The sequence below is a fragment of the Coturnix japonica genome, chromosome Z (genome assembly GCF_054131305.1).
Source record: "Coturnix japonica strain WE chromosome Z, WE-NBRP24, whole genome shotgun sequence".
Classification (NCBI taxonomy): domain Eukaryota; kingdom Metazoa; phylum Chordata; class Aves; order Galliformes; family Phasianidae; genus Coturnix; species Coturnix japonica.
Genome location: NC_140702.1, coordinates 25,458,254 through 25,484,069, shown reverse-complemented (window position 1 = coordinate 25,484,069; position 25,816 = coordinate 25,458,254). Strand labels below are relative to the sequence as shown.

The 25,816-nt window shown below is 34.7% G+C and overlaps 1 protein-coding gene across 7 annotated transcripts in view; it reads right to left on the bottom strand.

Moving 5' to 3' along the window:
* Positions 1-25,816, bottom strand: part of FER (FER tyrosine kinase) — a 151,590-nt gene that overhangs the window by 58,836 nt on the left and 66,938 nt on the right. For 6 of the 7 annotated variants that reach the window (XM_015849442.3, XM_015849444.3, XM_085528488.1 and 3 more), the window contains 6 exons: positions 22,460-22,552; positions 19,144-19,347; positions 15,888-16,010; positions 3,859-3,915; positions 2,444-2,559; positions 869-963 (listed from right to left, as the gene is read on the bottom strand). In XM_015849442.3, the coding sequence (XP_015704928.1) occupies positions 869-963; positions 2,444-2,559; positions 3,859-3,915; positions 15,888-16,010; positions 19,144-19,347; positions 22,460-22,552 (688 nt within the window). Of the gene's footprint in view, positions 1-868; positions 964-2,443; positions 2,560-3,858; positions 3,916-15,887; positions 16,011-19,143; positions 19,348-22,459; positions 22,553-25,816 lie in introns of those variants that run through there. The other variant, XM_085528491.1, reaches the window with a different exon arrangement.

Genomic DNA, 25,816 nt, shown 5'->3' with positions numbered 1-25,816 from the left:
CCCTGGAGGCATTCAAGGCCAGGCTGGATGTGGCTCTGGGCAGCCTGGTCTGGTGATTGGTGACCCTGCACATAGTAGGGGTGTTGAAATTAGTGATCACTGTGATCCTTTTCAACACAGGCCATTCTCTGATTCCATGGTAACCTAATTGAGTAAAAGCAGAATGATCTAATAGGTCAATGACTGCATTTTTGCTCTTGTAATAAAGTCAGTCCTCAAGAATTATAAACAATCTAAATCTTCATGAAAGAAATGGTTCTTAAAACACCCTACAGTATAGTTTTTAGGACAAATTCAGTGACAGATCAGTGTTGCAGTACTAAACAGTACTACAGGCCACCAAAACAACACAATTTACAGATAAAAGAATCAACAGAGAGGTAAAATTGTTGAAAAGCCTCATCCCAACTCATCCCAATAATCTGAGATACTCTTCAGCCATTGGTGAGCAACATGAACGCAAGATTCCAAAAATCAATCAAAAGCAACCTATGAACTAAGTATATATTTTGATAAGCAAAAATCTCTTATATAGAAATGATCTGAAACTGATTTATTAAACACTGATCAGTAATGAAGTTTCTTAATTAAAAGCATCTTAACAGTCACTACACAAAATTATTGCTAAAGGAAATAACACATAATATCTTAACAGGAAAGAAGTAAAGATATGTCTGAGATCCTGTGTAGCAAATTCTATTGCCACAAATGCCTACAGAAAAATCTGCAACCGGTTCAAGGAACTTACTCTACTCCTAAGCTGGTACATGATAGAAGAAAATTTCTAGGAATTTGCAGTGAAGGAGCTTCAAATACAGACATAGAAAATAATATATTTTAATTTTTAAAAAAAAAGGGAAAAAATTACCTGGAACAAGTTCCATAACAATATAAATAGGTTGCCTTTGTGTGCAAACTCCTATGAGCTTTACAATATTAGGATGATCATACTGTTTGAGTATTCTGAAAAACACACAGTAAGTTTATTATATTAATAAATTCTATTGTACAAACCAATTAAACAGAAAATTATCTTACACTCAACATTATTTCAATAGAATTTTCAATAAAATTACTGTTATCAATTAAAAAATCAATGTCACAGATCAAACATTCTTCTGGTCAAGGGTACTTTTACTCAAAGATCAAGACTGAATCAATCAATGAACTACTAGTTCATTGTAGTTTTAACATTTGTTTGCAGAACATTTTATCTGAGGAACTGAAAAATATTCTGACAGGTTTGTAGTTTCTCGGGAAGCCTTGGAATTGAACAGCATTTCTGTGGTGTATCAGAAGAGAAGCATTACTGGAAATGCATGCACAGCATGGCTCTACATTTTTGTGCTGCACTTTCCAAATGCACACTCATTTCAGTTTTAATTCACAAGACTAATTGATACAGTAAGTTTTAGAAGAATATAAATACTGAGATTTTAATTTCTGGAATTAAGCAACAACATTTCCATCTTCTTACATGATACTTTAATAAGAACATTCACAGCCTAAACCAGCATGCTATTATTTATAAGCAAAATGAAGGTCTAGGAAGAATTCCAGAGAGACCTTTTAACTTTAAAATGTTTCTTCTACTATTTGATAACTTAAACTACCTCATCTTTTTCCTCATTTTTCTGGAAATGAAAGTGAAACTTGGGACATATGGATTTAATGAAAAAAAAAAACCACTTTAGTTTTGGTTTTTTTTTTCATATAATATTCCATACAACACTGCTCCTTCAGTGGCAGGCTTCTAAGCAAATGAAAAAATCTCTGTGGTTGCCAGCTGTTTAAAAACACTCAGTAGGTACAGTGGAATACATATACTGATTATACTAGCTTGGGGCTTCACAGTCAAAACTGCTAATTTTAGCTTAAACAATTATGAGATGATTTCAATACATCCTACTATCCTGAGCCTGAGTTCTTAGAAATTGTCTATGCAGATAGCCAAATAATTTGTCTGTATTCAGAATATTTAGCGTGCCGTAACATGCATGTCACATGCCCGATACAGCAGTTGGACTGAAAGAAGAACTTAATAAATCTGTACCATAATCTGGACATATGTGACCAAATGCATACATTCTAACGTAAATTAGAATTTGTGACTGGTATAATCTCATTTAAAAAAATAATGTCTTCCAGGCTTATTATTATTATCCTTGAGGCATGTATCTAAGAAATTCTAAATGGATCCACTTACAATATCAAAGTGGTGGATTATAGACATAGCTTGCCAAGGTGGTTTCAACAAGTGCAGGTGATCGCTGTTTATACACATTAAAAATGTGTATGTATAGTCAACAGTAAGTGTAAGTACTGAGGGAGCATAAAGAAGAAGTATGACTACTACTTCTTCGAATTCTTTGAAAGGTCCAAATATGTAAACATACATAGTAAGAAAACCTGGGGGATTAAAACAAACAAACAGAGCACCTACCTGGCTTCTGACAGAAATTTGATTTTCAGTTCCTGAGGAAGATCTTCTTTACAAGTTTTTACAGCAACAGGTGTCTTATCCTTTAATGTTCCCTTATATACTTCACCAAAATTACCCTAAAATAAGGAAAAAAAAATAACCCAGTGTTCACAAATATCCAGGAATAAAATACAGACAGTTAAGTAACTGTTACAGAACATTGAAATGTGTTTATAAAGTTCTCTTCAAGTACACACTCTAAGCACAATCAGTGCACAAAGAGAGAATAAATCTATTATATGGATATGCCATATGAGTTCAATTTGGCTTGCGTAATTACAGTTTTCTTTTAAATAGTCTTAATAATTTAAGTCCTATCCTCTTTCGTTTTTCAAACTACTGTACTTTTTCAATAGTTTCCCACTTACAGTCCAGTACAGCAGATACAACCCACCATAAGTTATTTTTATTTATCTTATCCAGCTTGCTTGGAAAAAAAACTGAGATAGACATCTCCAACAGACATGCTTTTTAACTTAAAAAATAATAATAATAAAAAGAAATTAGGACAAAAATTAAAGAGGCAATTATGGCACCACAGAAATCTAGTGTCAAGCAAAAAATGTAAGGAAGGAAAGATCTCAAGGTCTCACACTTTTAGTTAAGCTTTGTTTTTTCCCATAAAAAGTAAATACAACATTTTAAATATATGTCTGATATATTTCCACACGAATCTCTGCCCTGTGTTCTGGTACACAGAGCTGTCTATGACTTCAACAAACAGAAAAAAATGCTGGAAGGTTTTTCTTCCTTTCCTCAGCAATAAAGATTTCTTTACACAAGGCCTTCAAGCTCATCCAGTCCAACTGTCCATGCACCACAATATTTCCCATTAAGTCATGTCCCTCAGCACATCTAAACATTTCTTTAAAATCTCAAGGGACAAGGAATCTACCACCTCTCTGGCAATACTGCCTCCTCTCTTTTCAAGGAGGAGGCAATACTTTTGGAGTGACCTATATACTACTGAGAGATTAACTAAAATCACAATAAATCATACAGTAACCATGAATATTACGTACACTATCATCTTATTTCAATTTATTATTATTATTATTTTTTACTTATATGCCTTTCAAATTTTTAAATTTTTTTTGCAAGATTGCACAATTTAAACTGTAACATTACCTTTACAGACACGTAATTCCTTACAAATAAGAAAAACATGTATGCTAAATATTTTCAGCAGACATATCGCACGATTTACCATCACAAGCAATAAGCATTTATTTAAAGCACAATACTACCTCACATATTAAAGCAAAATAATTGGTATAAAAATCACAGCCATTTAAAGGATAAAGCAATAGGAAATATATGGGATTAATGACTAATATATATTTATTTTAATGCTGTTAGCTCACTTGATTACTTACTTTGCCCAGCAATTCTCCCAGTGTGACATCCTCATGATTGAGAACCCATTTCTTATCCTATGGTAAGAAAAGGGAAGAAAAATGTTCAGTAGTATCAAATACGTACTTTCTATTACATACACTTCAGCAAGTTGAAATGTATCTAATGAAGCATTTTGTACAGCCTGCTCAGTCAAAAGCACCTCAGGTAGTTAAGAACAGCTTTTAGAAAACATACTTTTCAAAGAGATGCTAGAATGTACTGTATAGCCTATTAAGTATATCAATTAAGTCGACAGTATGTGAGCTAACAGAACACACGCACTTACTCATGCAAGCTCTGGAAACAGTATCTACTGCCCTGTTTTTTAAAAATGACTTGTGCCAAAACCACATAAGAACTTTCATATTAGAATATGAAGTAACTTACTACAGTGTCATAAAACAAACAAACAAAAAAAAAAAACAACCAACAACCAACCAAACAAACAAACCCAAACCAAAAGCATTTATTTTCTCAATGCAAATATAAAACAACTGATTTTTCTGCTTTTTAACAAGGTACATTTGGCATATCTTAAGTCCTAGGCCTAAATCTTCTTTAGTAGTTTGATACATAACAGCCAACTACCTGAAAAGATAGCACAATGAATGCAAGTCATTGGATCTATGCAGTGCTGATGACTAACAACCTTATTTCTTTATTAGTACCTCATCTACTTATCACCTCAGAAACGCCATCAACACTAATCATATTAATGGTAAGATTCTATGCATTTTTTCTAACAGTATCTCATTAAAGCTCATAGAAAACCAAACCAACCATGCTGGCTTTGCTGAAACAACATGTCTATAACTAACATGCTCGGTCAAGCCATGTTACCAGCTCAGAACCAGATATTTCATACATTGTATATCCTGCCAAAGACTCCATCCTAACTGAAGGCAATGCAACAGTCATAACTACATTGAACATATTTTCAGATTTTTAAAGAAACACTGAATGTACATTTATGTGCCTTTAAATTAATCAGCAAGACACATCCCAACATTGGAAGTACTGTTTTTCCTAGAAAGCCATAAAAAATATATACATACAACCCCTATGTCTAAAGCCTAGGTAGTAAGTGCAGAACACTGCAATCTCTGTACAGAGATTTCTGAACAACATTTCTGGTAGAATAAATCTTATTTTAAAAGAAGCTGAAGAGTCCTGTGAGTATTTCCTTCATCTTCTCAATTTGATTTTGTTAAAAATTAAGAGATATTTTGCTCACTGAAGTCTGTAAAATTTGTTAGGTATTTTTTGCTGATTGGATGCCTCATTCAGAAGCTGTTGTATTTTGAACAGCCAGAAAAGGCCATCAAAATGCATCTTCCTTCACTAGAAAAGCTCAAATTTAAGATAACGATTTGGAAATAAAGCTCTAAAAGAAAGTAACCATACAAATGACTACTTGATGCACTGACATAAGGCTTTTTAAACTTTGAAATAAATACTGCAGAAGACAGTGAGTTATAAAGTCAAATATTAGTGTCTTTTTAACCTCTTAATTCTCAATGTTCTATATTTCAGTGAATGAGTTTTGGAAAACTGACAATGCAGCATTTCAAACACTTCTTTATAGAGGAAAAATCCGACGCATAATACTTCAGAGAAAGAATTAAACAGAAAGGCACCATAAGCTGTAATCAAATGATCTGGCAAAATATTTGTTATTACAGTAGCCTATTAATCACTACCTACATTTTTCATTTAGGAAAACCTTCTGGATTTTATTATATCAACATGAGCTATTAATTACATTGAGCATCTTCACTGAGTGTCTTGGTTCTGCTTTTTTTTTTTTTAACTCAAAGTTTGATCAGCTTTTTTACTAGAGCTCCTATTGTTGGCTTCAAAAATATCATTTATTCTTGAACACATGCAAATAGTAGAGCCTTGCTAGTCTGTTTCACTAGGTATTATAAACGAATATTCATATGAATGATAAGTAAATTAGTTTCCTACTTATTAGAGTCTTCTGTGATCAGAAATGTTCAGTTACTTTTGTAGATACACAGACTCTGCCATAAAATAGAAACTAATTATATAAGCCATTCCTGAGGCTAACTGACTGAAAAGGTGGCAGGTACGGCTGCAGCAGACACTCAGACAATCGCTACTCATTCTAATTGATACCTCTTCAAAACTGTTCTTTTACTACTCATTAGGCACCATCTGGACCAACCTGAAAAGCAGACAGTTAAACAAGATGATGCAGCCCTTGACGCATCACAATCCATCTGACTGCAATCATCATTCATTTCGTTTTTTAACTTCTGTGTATATATAATCGATTCTGACACCAGTAATACTTTCCAGATGATCCAGGAGAAATCAGCAAAAGATACATATTGTTAAACAATTAACAGAACAGAACCTGTAACCCAGAACTTCTAAGTCAACTCCCCTCATCTGTTAAGTTTTTCTGTTATGTTCCTCCCTCCTGGTTTCTGCTCTATCTCGTGTTCACTGAAAACTTAAAGGAGCAGAAAAAGACCTCCAAAGATTACAAAGAGGGAAATATTTCCACTAGGAAGTATTAAAACACAACTGTCCCACCCCTAAATACAATTTTCACCTAGTGAATGTTAACGCTGAGCTTCTGGGTAAAAAGATGGCAGTCAGTGTACGAAACTCATAGAATCACAGAATGTTTTGGGTTGAAACAAACCTCCAGGATCATTTACTTCCAACCTCCCTGCCATGAGCAGGGCTGCCACCCAATGGATCAGGCTGCCCAGGGTCCTCATCCAAGCTGAGCTTGAACACCCTTATGGATCCCCACCTGCAGCTCTGGGCTCCTGTGCCAGTGCCTCCTCCACCTTCTGGGTAAAGGATTTCTTCCTAACATCTATCCTAAATCTCCTCTCATTTAGTTTAAAGCTATTCTCCCTTGTCCTGTCACTATCAGATCACGTAAAATGTCAGTCTCCTTGCTGTTTAATACTTCCCTTCAAGTACTGGAAGACCACAACAATGTCTCCCCAAAGCCTTCTCTTTTGCAGCCCAAACAACCCCAGCTCACTCACAGCCTTATTCTTCCTTATAGGAGAGGTGCTCCTCCTCCAGATCCACTCCAACAGCTCCACATTTTTCTTGCGCTGGGGTCTCACAACTTTTATCATCAAGTTCATCTATAGAACGCAAGTCTGAAACTGTAGCTGGTCCCTTTGCATCACAGCACTTGTCAAGTTGAAGAAAACATTTTGTAGTATTAAAAAATAAGCTGGAGTCTGACGTTTTGTCTAGTATCTTCCAGCACTTGCAAAGTGATTTAACCCCTGTTCATTCTACTGACCTGCACCAAGGCAGTTTCTTCAGTGCAGACAGCTGAAAAGAAACTAAGAGAGATGCTGCTATCTATATATACCATGCCATGTCATCCTGTGGATCAAGGTTCAGTTCCAGACAACAGGGCACATGGTCTGGTACAGACAGAGCTGTGAGGGGCTGGGGTAGGGCTGAGCAGTGAAACTGCTTTTCGTAGCTCCCTTGCATGGGATTCAATCTTGGCAGACACCTCAGCACAAGCCTGCCGGAGAGCATCACCCCTGAGTCAGCAGCGGATGCTGCAGCACATAGCTGCACCAACATAATGTATGGGCCTGGGCCCCGGCCAGAAGAAGGCTGCTCTCAGGACTCCTACTGAGGTAGCTGTTATTAATAGCACTAGTAAGGACTCCTAACACTGCATTTAGCCTACTGAGATACTGCTGAATGAACTGCTGGCCAAAGACTGAGAAACAAGTTGCCAACATGGTAGAGAACCTGGTCAGCCTTGATGCTGCTGATCTCTCCAGACATTTGGGAAATAGCTTAGTGTCTGCATCACACTTAAAGTTTCTATGAATATCACCTAATAGGTACTTTTTCCAGACTTTGAGTCTATCCAGGACATTTGTTTTCTTGGTTGCACTTACGATTATAAGTTTCGTGCCTGGAGTAATAAGTAAGGAATCAATCACATTTAATTCCTTTATTCAGGAAATATACTGGTACTGGAATGGTGTGCAAAGCCACTGGGGGCCACAGTATCAACAGCTGATAGTCCCTGTACAAAACACAGTATTATTTTCCCTTTTCTAAGCTATGAGACTAAGATGATACTAGTATTACCCTAAATTCTTCCACATAAGTAAGCTCAAGTCTGAGGCAAAGTTTTCCTTGTACATATTTTCCATCACTAACAGAAACTACATCAAGGAAACCATGAATTATTATGCCCAAAAGAAGGTTTACTTGTCAGCTACAGTAAATTCTAACAGCTTTCAATAAAATGAAAAATATAACCCAGAATAAATATTTAGTGTTACAGTTCCCCTGCATCATTTTTCTACAATTTTGGTAACAATTTCAATAATGAGCAAGTCTAAAATACCACTTTTTTTTTCCTAATTAGCACTCAGCAGTAACACAATTAAGTACAAAATATTTTAAAGAGAGACATTTGGGAAACTACAGATAAACTTATAGACACCAGTTTAAACACTTGTTTTTAAAAATTTTAGCACTTCTAGCAGGAAAGTGAAGGGGGGAAAAAGACATGGCCATCTACTTTTGTATCACGTTTCAGATAATCATCAGGCAAAAACAACTCTTATATAGCAGACTCTCAAGCAAGATTTATAGGAGGGAACAGGGAGTCAATTCTGACCAAGTTACATTGCAAGATGAATAAATTAGAAAAGTTCTATTTCATCATCACTGTTATTTACTTATCACCCATTCTTTGTAGTGCTGTTCACCCAGACACAAAAGAAAAACCCAAGCATACAAAAGAAACACACTAACAGTTATGTGGATAGAGCCTACTAAGATAATTTCTCATTTCTGCATTAGAAGTTCTATTTTCCACACTGCCTATCCCAGTAGATAAAATACATATATCAATTCCGTGAATCATAAACCATGTCTCAGGTTCTCCGGATTAATATAGAAATACAGGTAGCTAGTGAAAGGCTTTTGTAAGAACAAGTTAGTTTTACAGGAGGGATTCTGAAAGAGTGCAACAACATCCTTAAAACTGTTTTGAAATAAAGATTAATGACCTGTAAAATATGTTATAGAAACGTTCTGCATTATCATCAGCAGTGTATTAAGCCATCTTAGAACGCACTGATTAAACTTCATGTGAGCTGAAAAGCACAGAAACAGTGCAGATTCAGCTCTTCTTCACAAAGGTAAACCTATTTCATATGACTTGATATTTTTCACTTAAAAAGACTGTAAATTTCAACCTTTTTGCTAAACTAGGTTCTGAGCAGCCATAAACCAGCAAGAAAGAACTGAGAATTTTGAAGGCTACTATGCAGCATATAAACTGCAGAAGTGACCTCAAATTAACTTCACAGCTTTTCTGTGAGCATTGTTTCTTGAAGGTCAGTAAAGAAAATGACTCCAGAAAACAATATAAAACAATACAAAAAAAATCACAGATTTCTTTGCTTCTTTGCTTTTTTTGGAAGGGTGTGCAGTATTTTGCAAAGGTTATGTTCTTTTATTCATTGACTAGAAAGATACTGGGTGTATTTCAAGAAAAAGATAGGAAATAAAGAAAAATCTGAGGAAAACAGCTGAGAAGGATGAAGGGATAGAACACGAAATGCTTAAGCACAGAAAAAGGAAAGGAGAATTTATGTAAAAACCACTGTATTTCAAAAGCATTCAGGAAACTAATAGCTCTGATCTTTACTGAATATAGTAACTTCAGCTCCTAAACTGAAGTACCCTAAATCCTACACATCTCAAATACACGCATGCAGAAATTATTTGCCTTTTATGAGAAACTCCCTCTAAAAGAACACTAGTAGTCAGCAGACTCAAAAGAAAAGAAAATTGATCATGAAGTTACTCATTTAAACATTGTGTATGATTTGAAAAGAGAAGAAAATGTGAAAGCTCAGTTTTATGCATACAAGCAAGAACTCACTTCAACTGTTAAAACAGGCTAAAACAACTTCACAGATGCACAAAGACAAGCACACACACTTCTACTTCTTCCTCCCCAACCTGGCTACATATGAACCTTTTGAATTTCATGTACTTTTTCCCTGGTTTGAGAGATGACAGACGTGTATAAAACAGTCCAGGATAGTCTCCTTGAACCCAAATATTTAGACATACACTTCACATTTCCATCTGTTCCTGTTCAGCTGGTTTATTTTTCCCAGCAGATAAAACATTTACTTATTACAAGTACTTCCACCAACATCAGCACGATTTGCTGCAATCAAATGAAGCTGCACAAAAAAAAAATATATATATATATATATGAAGACATATAAGTGTGCATTAGGTATTTAATACCTAAACTATTCCATGTTAACAACATCAACCTAAGCTCCAATTTATCATAAGAAACAATTTGAAGGGCTGTAATGACAGAAAAGAACATACATTCAGCACTCTTCTTAGTTGAAGCTAAATTAGCTAAGTTACATTTTTTCCTCATAAAGCACCTGCACAATGTTAAATACCAGGATGAAGGCATTTTTTCCAGGAAAAGAATAGTACATTTTTAAGAAAATAGCCTAAGAAACACCATCAGAAACTACGTATAAGTTCCTTACTACTGCCTTTCTGAACAATCACATGCTCTTCTGGTATCTTCTGGTCACGTTTATGAAAAATAAAATCAACAAGTCTTGCCTGCATAATATGCATATCTTCCGCTCTGCCTGATTCCTCTCCACATGTCACTCCTTTTTAACGTGCTGTTCCACTTAAACTGGTGAAGGCAATTGCAAGCTATTGCACAGTAACCCATTCTGTAGAGCTCTAATCCTACAAAGTTATCTAAGAGCACACAGAGTCTTGGTCTCAATGCATTCTGTATTTTCAGTTATGAAAGCCTACATTTACATAAGGTTTCAGTTTTCAATCATACTATAGAAGTAGTATTGTAAATTCAGTATCTTATTCCTATTGAAGTCAGACTGAATGCACTAGTGAAAAAGTATAAAATCAGAGGACTTCAAGAAGTTTGTTAGCTCACAGTTTTACAAAGAACAATTACTATAGAAGATCTGAATTACAAATTCATGGAAGCAGTAGGAACCCATTAAAATTAGGATATTTAGTAAATAAAGTGTTTTATTATTGCAATCCTACCCAATTCTAATCAAACTTTATTATCGTGCTGTATCAGTGATTTATATAACATTTCTGATAAAGACTGAAAAGTTACTTGAACAGTTTTGTTCAGAATGCTGGACAAAAGTCTGCACATGCAGTATCATAAAAATCACAGAACAGCTTGGTTTGTAAGGGACATTAAAGATCATCCAGCTCTAACCTCCCATCCATGGAAAGCCTGCTTTAAAACTGAAAATGGGAAGTTTTACTATAAAGACTGAAACAGATACATTCCCTAAAGCAGATTTTTAACTCCATGGCCATGTAGAAAAACTACATTAATCTCTGATCACGACATACCTGGATATAAAACAGTATTTGGTACTTTGTGTTTAGGGATTCCAATGTGCCACTGCTACTGCAACATTTTTAAAAGATTCTTCAAAAAAATATTCCTCCAACTTCTTCAGTTTTAAAGTAATAGAAATTGCACATAAATTTGGTTTAGTACTTTGCACAAAGCTGCTCTCTTTTTTCCTTTCTCATTAGGATGCATTACTTTCAGAAGTACAGGATACCACTACGGCAGATGTATTCCTCTTATTATCCATTGGAACTATCGCAGCCCCCTTTACTAAAAGCCTTAGAATGAAATCATGTAATACTTCTGAAGAAACAGGACCTAACTAACTCAACAGTATCTCTAATACTACTATACTAAACTATTATCAAATATCGATAGCTGCAGACTCCAGAATTAAACTAAAGCTGAAATACTGAAAATCTGCCTAAATTCTCTTATTATAATAAAAAAGTACTGCCAGTTTCCTTCATACATCATTCTGTATGATCATAATAATACTTCATGGCAATAAGTGGGAAAAAGAATCATTTCATGCTTATGCAGAAAATATTACCTCTATCTGTAGGCACTATAAGTCCATACTTCTCATAGCGTAAATTCCTTAAAAAACTAAAAGATCTATTTTAACATTTGAAAGTGCACATATCAGACATTTTTGTGTCCAGGAGAATTACAGATTTGGCCAAAAATCATCCTGCATAGACCAGGAACAGAAGGTTCTTCTTGGCACTTCTACAGGCTTAGCCAGATGTGTGGGTATCATCTAGGTAATCACAATTTGATCTTCCATGGTACCAAAAAGCTAGCCTACGTGACATTGTGATAGCTGAACTATTTGCTGCTATAGTCTCCTTCCATTTACATGAGAGTTCTGCTCCAAGAGAGCTGCTCTTAGGTCTAACAAACATAAGATGTTCTTCCCAGCAGGCAGCACTGATTACTGCAATTGTTTTCCTCTTCACCAACTTAACTCTTTCACGTCTCAAGATGAGTATTCCTAATTGAGTATTAGCACTGCTCTGCAATAAACTTGAAAGTCTCCTTATTGAGACAGTATTGAGGCTTCTAAGAAGCCTGATTGAAAATGAGACTACTTAGCAATTTCCACAAATTCCTCCAGCTCAGCCTTGAAAGCCTATGAAACATGAGTTGCCTCCATCCTGGACATGTATGCTGTCTGCAGCAGTGAACTTACTTTTGTAAACAGAGTGAAAGAAAAAAAATTACCTGCAAAACCAATCAACACCACGGGAAACCCAAAATTGGGAAAATAGTTAGTTTTGCACTGTATTTTGTGTATGTCAACTGAATGACAAAGGAGTCAATATCAGTTCTAAAAGTACGAAAAAGCTGGAACACAGAGCACATAACTTGTTTATGCTTTCAGCCTTTGAATGCTGAGATCAAAACACTTCTACATATGAACTACAACTAAAACGGGTTTTGTGAATGAAGAATTAAGGTCACATAAGATTTTTACTCATGACTTCTATGAAAACAATATCACTAACTCTATCTACCTTCTCACTTTTTTTTTCTTTTTTTTTCTTTTTTTTTTCCATTATTTCACACATCTAACATACTAAAATTTTGCATCTGAAACTCTGACCCACACAGAATCCTCAGGCCATTTGTAAACTTGTTCATCACTGGACCCACTAAAATCAAATACACCTTTTATTTTTATTTCACTTAACATTATTCACAGTTCATCGTTTTCCTGTGTGACTGTCTGAGGCCCTAACAAAGGCTTCTTTGCGACCTCAAAATAGATCCAGAATTGAAAGCAACAAATGTACATCTGACAAAGAAGTGGTGTTCTGCTTTCCATGAGACTGGAATTTGAATTTACTGCAGAAGGTCCAAAGACTATAACTATGTTCACAGTACTCAAATAGCAGCAGACTTGCGGAGTGAAACAATTGCTGATGATGCCCTAAAACAAACACAGGAGGACAAGGGAGTATTTCAGAACAGATCTCCTCAGATTACAAAGACTGAGATCTCATCATCAGTTGTGCATCTTACTACGCTGCTCCTCTTTAAATGAGTAAAGTTCAAAACCTTAGTGGTAATGGCAGATTTGCTTCGGAAATTCATTTCTGATCTAAGCTAAAAAGTTCATGTAGATAGATCCAAATAAAATTGGTTTATTATTTCCTTGATGATTTTATTTTTTATTGAACATACTGAGCATATCTGCCACTTCATACAAATTTCTTAAGTGAACAGAATGCATTTTAGGAAATTTAAATATTTCAAAAACAGAAGGTCAAAGGCAGTAGGAAGTGAAAGCATGTTTTATGCATTCAGAATAGCTTCGCTGCTAACAAAGTCCTTGGGTATGCACTGAGGTTGCCCTTAACACTCTTCAAATCAGTTATTTCATCAATAATACACTGAGGAACATACAGCGCAATTTTCCAAGAGGTTATAAATAAATATAAATAAGAGGCTTACCAATTAAGGAAAAAAAAAAATCACTTGCAGATATCATTCTAATGACAGTAGTTTTTCTATTTAAATATATAATAATAGGATTATTATTATATATCATTAAAATTCCAAGCACGCTGATATGGTCTGCATGAAAAGGGATGGAGGACAGGCCTTCTGTAGCACAATTAAGAGTGTTCCTTTCAAGGGCAACGTCACAGAAGGTGAGCACTAATTTTGCTAATATGGTAAAGGAGGATAAATGACTGTGGGAAGAAAGGAAAGCAAAAACGAACTACATGGCATAATTGTTTTTCTGTGAAGTTCTCCATCATATTTAACTTTCACTTCCTAAACAGGCTATTACAGGAACAGCAATTTGCATTGAAAAATTAACGATTGCATGAAATGTCACAGACTACTTTGCAGCTGCAGGAGAAACAGACCTTGCAGATGTCAAATGAATTTTAACAAAAAGATCAAAGATACTTCAATATTAGCATATGATATGGAAAATAATCCCAAGTAGTTGTCACAGTACACATGCCATCTCTGAAATTAACTTATAATGTCTGCACTTTGAGTCATCTATTCACAGATTATTTCTACTTGCATTCGTACCTCAAAGGGCATGAGGTAAATTACTGCAATAGATATCTGAAAACATATTTCGGACCATATTTCCTCAACTGTGTATGTAATAGAAACACTCTTTCACTGTGTGTTGTTACAGAAAACAATACATAAAAACCTAACTTCACCCCCACCCCCCCTCAGAAACTAAGATGAAAAAATGTCAGCGATATAGAAGCTCCCTGCCTTCAAAGTCACTAACAGTCAATAAAGAATTTGTATTTTTCAGGCCTGTCTAACCTTAATAAAATAAATAAGAATAAATTATTTTACTATTTATTACCTAGAAACATACCATACAATCAATCACTTCACATTTGCAAAAACTGAGCAGCTCTCACAATATGCACATTGCAGAAATACAGGAAAAACAAAAAAAAAAAAAACAAAAAAAACAATACAGTTTTATATAAGGAATTAATTAATAAAAAGATTTTACTTGGAGTTTGGCAGCCTTTTATTTTTAGCTTAAAGAGCTTATATAAAAAATATAAGTATCTGCACATCAAAAATGAAGTAATAAGCTTTCTCAAAGGTTCAGCAATGAATTTAAGCTATATTTTACATTCAGTGGAGTCTCAATTTTGTAATCACCATGACATTAACTAAAAATATGTACATAAAAATTGCCATACTTTAGATTTGTAAGTACATATAATAGGCAAGCATAGAAAAGCATAAAAACCACATTAATTTTGAGAAAATGAATACGCTTTAATTTCTTAGGATTATTAAAGGTAAAGAACAGGGAGTTTGTATTAGGAAACCGAAATAGAAATTGTCACACTTTAAAGAATTTTTGTAACACAGAAGGTGCTATACACACTCTTCAGACTGGTGTGAGTGTTTTTGGGTTTTGGTTGGTTTTGGGTTTTTTTTAATTGAGTGCAAATGGCTCACTCATAGATCACAGTTTCTGTTAAAAACAGTTCACAGATGCATGAAGTATCAATTCAGTAGATAACAACTTCAGAACTCTGGGAAAATGGCATATACTCTTTAAGCTTCCTAAACAGTTGTACAGTTTAATAGTCCCATCCCTTCTCATTCCTCTTGCAGAAGTAATTATACTATGACACTGACCAATAAGGCAATTGTAATTTCAAATTGCACAAGTTTTCAAAACTTTGCTAGAATTCTACCACATAGTTTTATTCAAGAAAAATTCCTCACTAGTTTAGAGGAATTACTGTGCCAGCAGTAAAATTCTAAAAGGAAATACAAAGCAGAGAAAGGAGGAGTACAAGGATTTACTTTTAAGACTGAATGCTGTTATTCAAGATAGTAGAAATTTATTTTAAGAATCAGTATGGAGTGTTATTTTACAGGAATGCATTCTGTGGAGCACAGAAGGCTGGAAAAATCTCAGAAGAAAAAGTCACAGAACAATAAGCAAGAATGAAAAATCTTTCAGGCTGCAAGGGAATTTGTTTTAGGTAACAGTACAAACCTTCCCTAGTCTTTTCAGTTAAAGAGTTCTTGAAATGCATGCATTACCTTCACAACAGGATTCAGCAGAACAACACCTGATTTCTTTGTAATAACTTGCTTTGTTGTATAATGATGTTCTATGAGCTGAGGAATAGTTGGAAATCCAGTTCCTTCAAAACGATACTGGTTCTGTATGGAGGTAAAAGGAAACAATTGTTTCTCTACAAGCAAAGACAACAAAAAAAGCTTTTCAAAGCTTCCTTAAACAGTAACAAAACAAACATCCACATTCACTAAGTTGTATTTTTGTCCTCATCTACTTAATAGCATTTCTACCGAATTACATGGAATGTTTAGACGATACATGAATAAATGCAAATTTACTGAATTACTCTTTTGCAGTAAAATAATAAAATAACTATTTCCTCAAATTCTGAAGTTTAAAGAAAAGTGCAGCACTTGTATTTCCAAAGATGGGACTATTTGAGGTACTTAAACTATGACAGTGAAATACTATAAGCCTGAAACAACACCAAATTCCTAAGCACCTAACACTGTATAATATATAATTTACTTAAATATAACAGAAAATAAACTAAAACAAACATCTGGAAATAAACTGTACAAGATGTAAATAACTTTTTATTATTATTATTTTTAATTAGACCTTACTGCATTTACAACGTTTGATTCACAATTAGACTCTAGCATGGAGTGCAAGTCTCAGGATCATCCTTTAATTATTAGTGTTTATCAGAGGACACTAGAGTGGTATGGATGCTAAAAACTAAGGCAAGTCATGCATGCGATCAGCAGAGCACATCTGGCCAAGACAAAATTCTTCCCCCTCAACTCCTCTATCTTTGTCAATTTACTTCATTTTAACTACATAATCTACAAAACTGGAACAGTTAAGTCTCATATTATTAGAGATATGTAACATTGTCTTAGCAAACACACAGCATTCTTCAAAACACTATGGGAGGAAAAAACTATCTTCATATCTTATTTTTGACAGCAGGAAAAGTGTAAGTAAGCATTTATTTCATCCTTCGTCATGTCTTAAACTGTACATTATAGCTATAAGTGTAAAAATAGATCCTGGCTCAGTGAGCAGCACACTAATTCCAGCTCCTTTCAAATAACCCCATTTTTATTTCTGTTCTGATTATCCAAAAAACTTGATTTTCTAAGTATCAGCTTACTGTGAAAATCAGTATAGTTTTTATTTCCTCATCGCAAACCCAATCTTATACCCATCTGATGCCATCTATGTAAAATCTCCAGGGCAAAGAAAAATGTTTATTTATTCCCTATATTTTCACAGGATCCTGACCACCACTACCATATACTTTCAGAGCAGCACAGCCTCAAAACAGAAGAAACGAGAAAAAAAACCAAACAGTAACCTTGAACAACTAACAAATTTCAGCAGTGAATTTTGATGCTTAAAATTAAATAACTGAACTCTTTTATCTCATGTATGCTTTTATTAAGATTTACATTTAAAATGAGATAAAACAAAGGAGAATGCTATGTAAAGAATCAGACTTAAAACAAGCATATATCCTAATATATTCTGCAGACCCTCATTCAGAAAAATAACTGAAAGAAAACCAAAAGCCCCCAGTGATCTGACCAGTCAAAAATCTGATTCCCCTTCGTTTCTACCAATTTAAACAAAATGTTTAAAATCCTGAAATCCTTTGACATGCTTACCAAGGCATGCCTAGGAATCCATTTCCTCTTGTAGTATTACAAACAGCCCCACTAGTTATAACTCCTTTTAAAGGCTAAAAAGCTTTACTCTTATTTTAAAATTAAAGCCTTTTTCCACATTTAATTCAAAGCGCTTAAGAAGTTCTGCACTTCTTCAGAAATAGTTTTAGTTTTCATGATTGTCAACAAAATCTTGCCTAAATGCACTCCAAGATCAGGTTTATGCAATACCCTGTTAATAAATGTATAAGCAAAAAGATCTAATCACACGATGATGCTTCGGCTGTGACAGGCTATGCAGCCTTAAACAACATCTCTTGTATTTCAAATATCATCCCTAAGAGAAAGTAATAAAATTATTAGGGAAAAAAAACAGTTTTATTTAATTTTTCAGCTTACAGATAAGAGTGGCCCTAAAGTAACAATTACCAAAAAAACTTCTCTGCTCTGACTTTAACCCCAGTCTACAGTGATGTACACCAAATTATTTCAATCACACCAAGCTTTTTATATCTAATTAATTCTGGTGGGTCAGGGTCAGAGTGAACCAAGCATCTTTTAAGATTCCGTGTGTCTAGCTATAAATAATTTTATTGCTCTTATTTTCCCTAGCACACAAAATACTTCAAGACTTTAAAAAATTGAACTGTAACACCAGCTTTGTGTCAAGGTTCAGTTTTACGAGGAAAATCCCAGATGAAAATTATTAAAAAATCCAGCCAGGTAAGTCTACGAAAAGCCTCCAATTTTTATAAAGTTTTAAAAATATTGCAGCCCTTCATTAAAAAGAAATAAACCAGGATGCAACACATAATCCCCCAGATGGAGATTTAGACATGGAATATTTCCAGTGTAAACTTAGTTATCAGACCATCATGAGCATTCTTCTAAAAAGTTTGATGGGATTTTGGGAGACCTTATAACAAAAGACTGAAGTATGTTTTGTCAACATTACTGAACCAAAACAAAAAACGATACTATATTTGAAGCCATAGAAGAATTTCTTCTATGAGAAGAGGTATGAGAACAGCTGGACTTTGAAATAATTTCTAATTCTGAAAGGTAATTAGAAAAATAAATGTATAAACAAAAACAAGAAATAAGAATACAAGAGACACACCAGCTAAAGGCATATGAATATCAACATACTTTCCAGAATGGCAGTCTTATTCTAAATTCTAAGTTACTACCATAAGGGGTACGTGATCCTATGTGCTGCATAAAATTCACAATCTTTTGATCTCTACTGAACAAAACAGCATTCGTAGGGCTGAAAAGAATTAAAGCACCTCCACAACAGCAGAGATTTAAACTCTCAGCTGTACAGGAACCAGCACAGATTATTTGAATTTTTCATTTAGATTCAATAGAATTGTTAGTGTGAATTAAAAGTTACCTGATTAGAACTAAGTACAAAAAATGGTTTAAAAATAAATATATGCACACAGTGCCCTGGTTTGGAAACATTAATGGAAACATTTGCAACAGGTTTCATATAAAAAGTAAAGCTGTGTGTACTATCACATTATGTAGATACTAAATCATTTAGTTATAATAACTGACATCCTAACATTGAATATTTAGTACTATAGCAGAGACGTACATCAGCATATTGTATGATAAAGTGTCTCCGTTGTCCATCTGAAAACACAGAAAGGACATATTCACCAGGTTTCCCGTGGCTCTCTCGCACCAAGAAGTCTCCTTGCTGTTTTAACAGCTCCTGGGCTTCTATTCTTGGAATCGCACCATGATACCAGTCTTGTTCTGCCAATGGTTTCTCAGTGGTTGATATTACATCAAAGAACTTGGGAAAGATATTGAAGAAAAATGTTACTGTGACAACATGTTTTTAGAATTTACTTTTAAATGAAAAGCATGACAAACAACAATAATTTCTAACGTATGTACCCAAATTAAGCATTTCTATTAACAAAATTAAGGCTCGTATATTTACACAAAATGTATATTAATCTTTTTTTTCTATTATCCAAACAGTTAAGTCTGTTTACATGAAAAGCATTAAGACTATGAAATACCAATAGAAATGCAGAAGAATTTTTGCTTGGTATCTTATAATCATGATGACTTTAGAAACTCAGTGCAGGTTTATGAGCATGGTACACCCACATCACTATTCTCTGCTGTCATGTAAATGCTGGGAAAGTTGTTACTTAGAGCTATTAACTGATTTGGTATGGATCTTTTAAATTGTATGAAAACAATTTATCCAATTTAGATGCTCCTTAAAATACAACAAACGCCTCTGTGGGGTTTTGGTTATCTTCCCAAGTAACACGTCAAAGGGTATAGTTTATTAGTCCAAGAACTTCATGGGAAACTAGAGACTCCTTTTCTGAATAGGTCTGCTCTTCTCAGACATCAAAAGAGAGATCTACCATCCTTGGGTGTCTCTTTTATCAAGGATTATTTCAGATGTGAGATCTGAAAACAAAACAGTGACACACTCATGGCTAGAAAGACTAAGGATACTCTCTTACCAATTATGATTTGTTACAGAAGGACTACGAAGAAAAAAAAAAATAACAGCTACAATAGAAAGATATCAAGGCTTTTATGAGAAAACGATGTACTCCAAGGTACCATATTTATTTGCGTGGAGAACTAATGAAAGCCCAGAATTTTTCTTGGTCAAGAAGGCACTCATTTCAATTTTATCAAAAGTTAAATACTTCTTAGATTTGAGTTGTGTCCCATGGTTAAATGACACCAAGCTATTCTCTTGCAGAAAGCCCTAACACACACACACACACACACATACACACACACACACACACACACACACACACACACACAATCTTTCAAAATGTTTTAAGACATTATTCACTTGAACATATATGGATCAAAGATGCTGAGAAAAAAAAACAGATCTTTGCTATTCTATCAAGAAGCATTAAGGGGTTCAAAAGCAGCGAAGCCTTTGCCACATAAACACATTTCTACTCCAAAGGAAATGCCTGTACGGATAAAAGGACAGCTCAGGGTCAATAAACTAGTCCATACCCTTCACAAAAGGAGGTTAAAAAAAACCTCTGACATGTAATTTATTTTACAGCTTACAGAAGAGGCAGTCACCAGATAATAACACCTCCTTATGTTCAAACTGGGTCAAGTGTGAGTAGTGAAATGCTTGTGATCACTATTAAAATAAGAATAAGTGCATAGACAGAAAATAATGATCACATCCCCAGAAAAAAAAAAAAAAAACACAGAAAAAGCTCATGAAGAAATAAGAAAACATTTTTAAAATGTTAGCTATGATGCTGCTCATGATACTACCATCAGCCTTCCTCCTAACTTTAAATTTAACTAAACTAATATTTATTTAGAAGTAAAAAACAAAGTTGTATCTTTTGCTGACATCTCTTACCAACTAAATATGGGACAGCATTTCTAGAATATCACTGCATTCAAACCAAAATATGTTTTTACATCTTTAGTTTCAATAAGCTTTAAATATATGTGAAAACAGGTGGGTAACACACTGTTTTGCTTGTACTTTGCTAATTTATTTTATGCACTTTATTATTATAATACACACTTTCCTTAATCAGTTTGTACAATTTTATGATAGCTCTATACACCAATTTAAACCATTTAGCAATCAAGACAGTTATGGAATTTTCAGCTTGAAAAAGATGAATAGCTAACCACATTAAGAGCTGAATACTAATAAGGTGAAGCAAATTTCATTCGTATATCCATGATTAGCTTTCCCAATACAACAAAAATTAATAAATCATCACATGCACAAAGCAACTCTGAATTGCTTGATGTAGTCTGACTTGGTACTCTTTTAAGTAATAGGTAGTGAAGAGCGTACTCTTGAAGAGTTGTTACTCAGATTTGACTTTACATCTCAAACAATCTGATTCTGTATATACGTACATATATACACTCACGTTAAACATCGTTAGCTAAAATGGACTTTAGTACACCCTTCAATGGGTGGGTGCAACCTTGAAGTTACTCAATAACACAAAAGGCCTGCTCATACTAAAATGTCCTGAAAATATTATTTTGAGCTGAAGTTTCAGATGTCGAGATCACAGTTAGTTAGAAATAAGTTTTCCAGATTCTGCTCAAATTGTAACCTGGTTTTTGTTTTATTGGAGAAAGTGGGGAGGGATACAGAGGGAATACAGGAGGATGAGAAGGGAAGGCAGGAGGGCAAGGTTCCTATGCCACTCCAGGAACACTCAGCCAAATTTCCTGAAGGAAGGTTTTCAGTCAAAACCTAACAGCTCCCTTAGTATGTGCTCAAGCATTTCATCTAGTCTTGCAAGCTTCCACAAGATTTAAAAGGCAAAAGCAAAACAAAAGTACTAGAAAAGCATTTCATTTGTTGTTTTTTTTTTCCTCTCTTCATTTCATGATTCTTTATTATATCCAGACAAGAAGAAAGTTTCTCCATCGAGGAGCCTTATCAAAAGCTAACTATAAGAGATACTGAGTAACTATTTTAAGTAGCGATTGAAACAAGAGTTATAATACCTAATAACTTCAATAGTACCTCAGTAATTGAAGTAATAAATAGATATACATAGGGGAATATAATTATTGCAGAAATGCTTATTATGTGCTTGGCAATTGCATTACAAAGAATCACATTATACAGCATTCCCAGTAAACTGACACAGGAAAGGGTATTCTTAAAATTACAGCACCGTGCTGGGTACTGCAAAGAATATACAACATATTTTTCCCACAGGTATGATATTTCAGAGTTATTCTTACATACTATTATGCAACAGTATCATTAGGTCCACTGATCAAGCAGAACAGTATTTTTAATCATATTACAATCACAATCAATTTTTGCCTATGTAGATGAGAATCTTGCTGAGGCTGAAAAACAAGATATTGTACTGCAACACTAAATTATTGATATTACTTACTGATGATGAGCCCAACATGGATTTTGGAGACCTTATAATTCCAGCTATGGAGTGACGTATAGTGTCAAATCTTGAGACTTTGTCCTTCTTGTCCTAGAAGGAAAAGCAGAATTTCCAATGAAGCCACGCAAAACAATACAAGTTTACCTCTAAGCATTAGTAACTGAATTACGGAGAACATGGCATCTAGAATCGTGGATTGAGAGAGAGACTGAGGTTCTGTTAAGACAAACCAGCAAGACTGTGTCAACATCATTGGGATTAAACTAATACATATAAATTTAAAAGCTGACAAACTTGTAATATTTGTGTCATAATCTTAAATATCACTACTGTTTATTATAAAGACATTTTCCCCTAAACAAACTCAGTTTTCATTCTGTTTTACACTAACAGCTTCCAATCAACTACAAACTAGGGCCTATATTAACCAGTTTTTCCTTATCAAGAAAGTTTTTAGCAAGATTCTTTCCTTTTTCAAAGTACCTTTAAGACTTACAGACTGTACCATATCACAGACTTTGATAAGCATCACTATACACTTCAAACAGAAGGAACACCAAAAAGCAGATTGAAGTCATAAACTTGGGCTCTGTTCAAAATGCAGTACATTTATAAATCTATTTCAGAATTTTCATAGCACATTCCCTTTGATATGCTGAAACTATTCTTGTATCTTACAGACTATTAAATTGCCTGCACTGTACACATCAAACACATGACAAACAGAACTACAGTGTGTAGTTTATTTATTCCATTTAGCTACTCAACGGGAAACCTGAACAGAACTACAGAACAGCAACACTGATATTTTGGCCATTGCTCAGATGCAGAGTATCTTAGACGGATCGATAAGTTCTTGCAGAAAATCAATTTTCACTGAGGATGCATACTCATCAGTGCTAGAATATATTTTACACACAAGAATTGATCATTTCCTAAACTAAAATAAGAATACAACTCAGAAGAACCCAGCTACTGTTTTCCCTTTAATCTATACTGTCTTATTAGGAAAGTCAAGGTGATATTTTAAGCCTGGTTTCTGAATAAAATATTAACAACAGAGCTGTCTTTCAGTATCGTCACCACAGCCGCAATAGATTTTGAATCTCTTGGTCAAGGCCCTCAGTATTCAGAAAACAATTTAGTAGGCAAAAGGCTGATTTCTGAATATTATTTAAAAATTCTGAAGGAAACCCAACAGGGAGCACAGACCCTCTGTGTCTCCAGAGAAAGAAAAAATCATTTTGTTCCAAGAGAACTCATTCCAGCATCAACACCAGGCATTTGACCAACCAGCACAGCCACGCTGTCTGTGCAATCAGCACATACGCTCCAGATACACTCACAACACACACCACAATAACCTGAGAAGGAGGCTGGGAAGAAATTAAGAATTCAGCAACAGGGATTGTTATAAAGAGCCCTGTGGAACAGCGTGCTTGCTAACATACTCAATGCAGCTCCTAAAAAGTATTAACTGATTCAGTTCCATTTTAGCTTGAATTAATTACTTTCTGAGATACCAGCAACAGTGGCATGATTTGACTTTTCCTTTATTTTGCACTAGACCAGTTTTATTAAAAAGAAAACTAATCCCTGGGCTATAATATTTTATGCAAAGACTGAATTACTGCAGAATAAATTATACTTTACCTACTGTTATATATATATGAAAATAAACACTGCCCATACAGAACACATTTATTTCTTCAGCAGTGTTTAAATGAACCTATGGCACAAGAGCAAATGAGAGAATAAATTCAGGAAAATTCACTAGTTAACACCTTCTTTTTTGAACCAGCCCTAATTCTGACTTTCCGGGAGGAATTAATATAAGCCACCACCACACTTTGGGGCTGACACTTACAGGTGGTCATGAATTTTCTATCTGGTGGACAGGTAAACCTAAAAACACTTCTGACCACTTAGCTGAGAGTGATGCAAGACCGATCGATAAATTTCCACGTGGAATATAATAAGTCATTTTACAGATGTGACTTTTTGTCATTATCACTGGTAAATAATGCAAAGCATTAGTGCTTTTATTTCTACAGATTTTGTAATATGAGTTAAACAGTTACTGAGTAACGGATTGATGGCAGCCACTTGTGATCATCAGATCAGAATGCTGTCATATTCTAAAAGCAATCAACTTTGGAATGTTACATTTCTACTACCATGAAATAAGGATGCTGAAACCCTCTTTCTAGCTGTACACACCTATCCTTATCATTTCAGTTACATTTTTACCATTTCTACTGGTCTGAAATGTTACCCCTTCTTTTCTAAAGAATGTCACCACAGAAGACAACCACCACTCTGGCACTCATACCTCCCCCCTCTTTTTTTTATTCCTTTCCTGACAAGGTGCAGACAGAAAAAAATGAAGTGTAAGAGCCCACGAAGAATTGCAGGACTCAGTTCAGCTAAAAACCACAAGTAAAGCACTCACTATTCTGTCTGATCATTTCCTGACATGCAAGATACAGAAAGCAGAGGGTTTTTTTGTTTGCTTGTCTGTTTGTTTGTTTCCTTATGTTGCTTGTTCACTTTGGGGGATTTTGTGAAACATGAAATCCTATATTATTTTTTTCCACTAGACCTTTTGTGGCCATCCATTACAACTGTTAGCATCCCATGGGCAAAAATCTCCCATTTGCCAAGCATGCTGCTCTTTCAATAGGCAAAAACACTGCAGATCTTAGAGTGCATGCAAAATACAGTACACCCAGAGGTGTGACAACCAAAATGACTAGGTCAAAGAATCATCTTCGCACACTATTCTGAATGAACGTGGGCAGGATTAAAGAGTAAGACAAAAGATTTTGTTTAAATTGAACTGCATAATGTAAAAGCCCAAAAAAGCTTTTTAGCTGTAAGAATCCAGAGAAATAGCTGCATCTCAGACATTATTAGAGAAGAAGAATATATATCCTCTTTAGAGAAGCAAGAAAGTAAGCAGCTATAAAAAAAATCTAAGAAAAAGAGATTATTAATGCTACTGAGGGACAGGCAAATAGTGTTACTAGCTCAATCAAAAAGTAGGAGATTAGTAATAAGAGACACAACTTATAATGCAGCATTCACTGAATACTGCAAAAAAAGTCTGGCCAGACACGTACATCAGTGATACAAACAGGGCAATATTTAAACACAAAGAATAGCCTACTTAATGTGTCAAATACGAACCATCAGCACTGATACAGAAGATGGATGCAGGCTTGCAAAGGAGAGCAGAAAAACATCAGAGGAAATGTAAAGGGAATATGACAAGGACTCTCCAACTGAAAGAAGAGAAACATGCTCCCACAAGAAAAAGAGATTATAACTGGAAGAACACAATCAGCAATATCT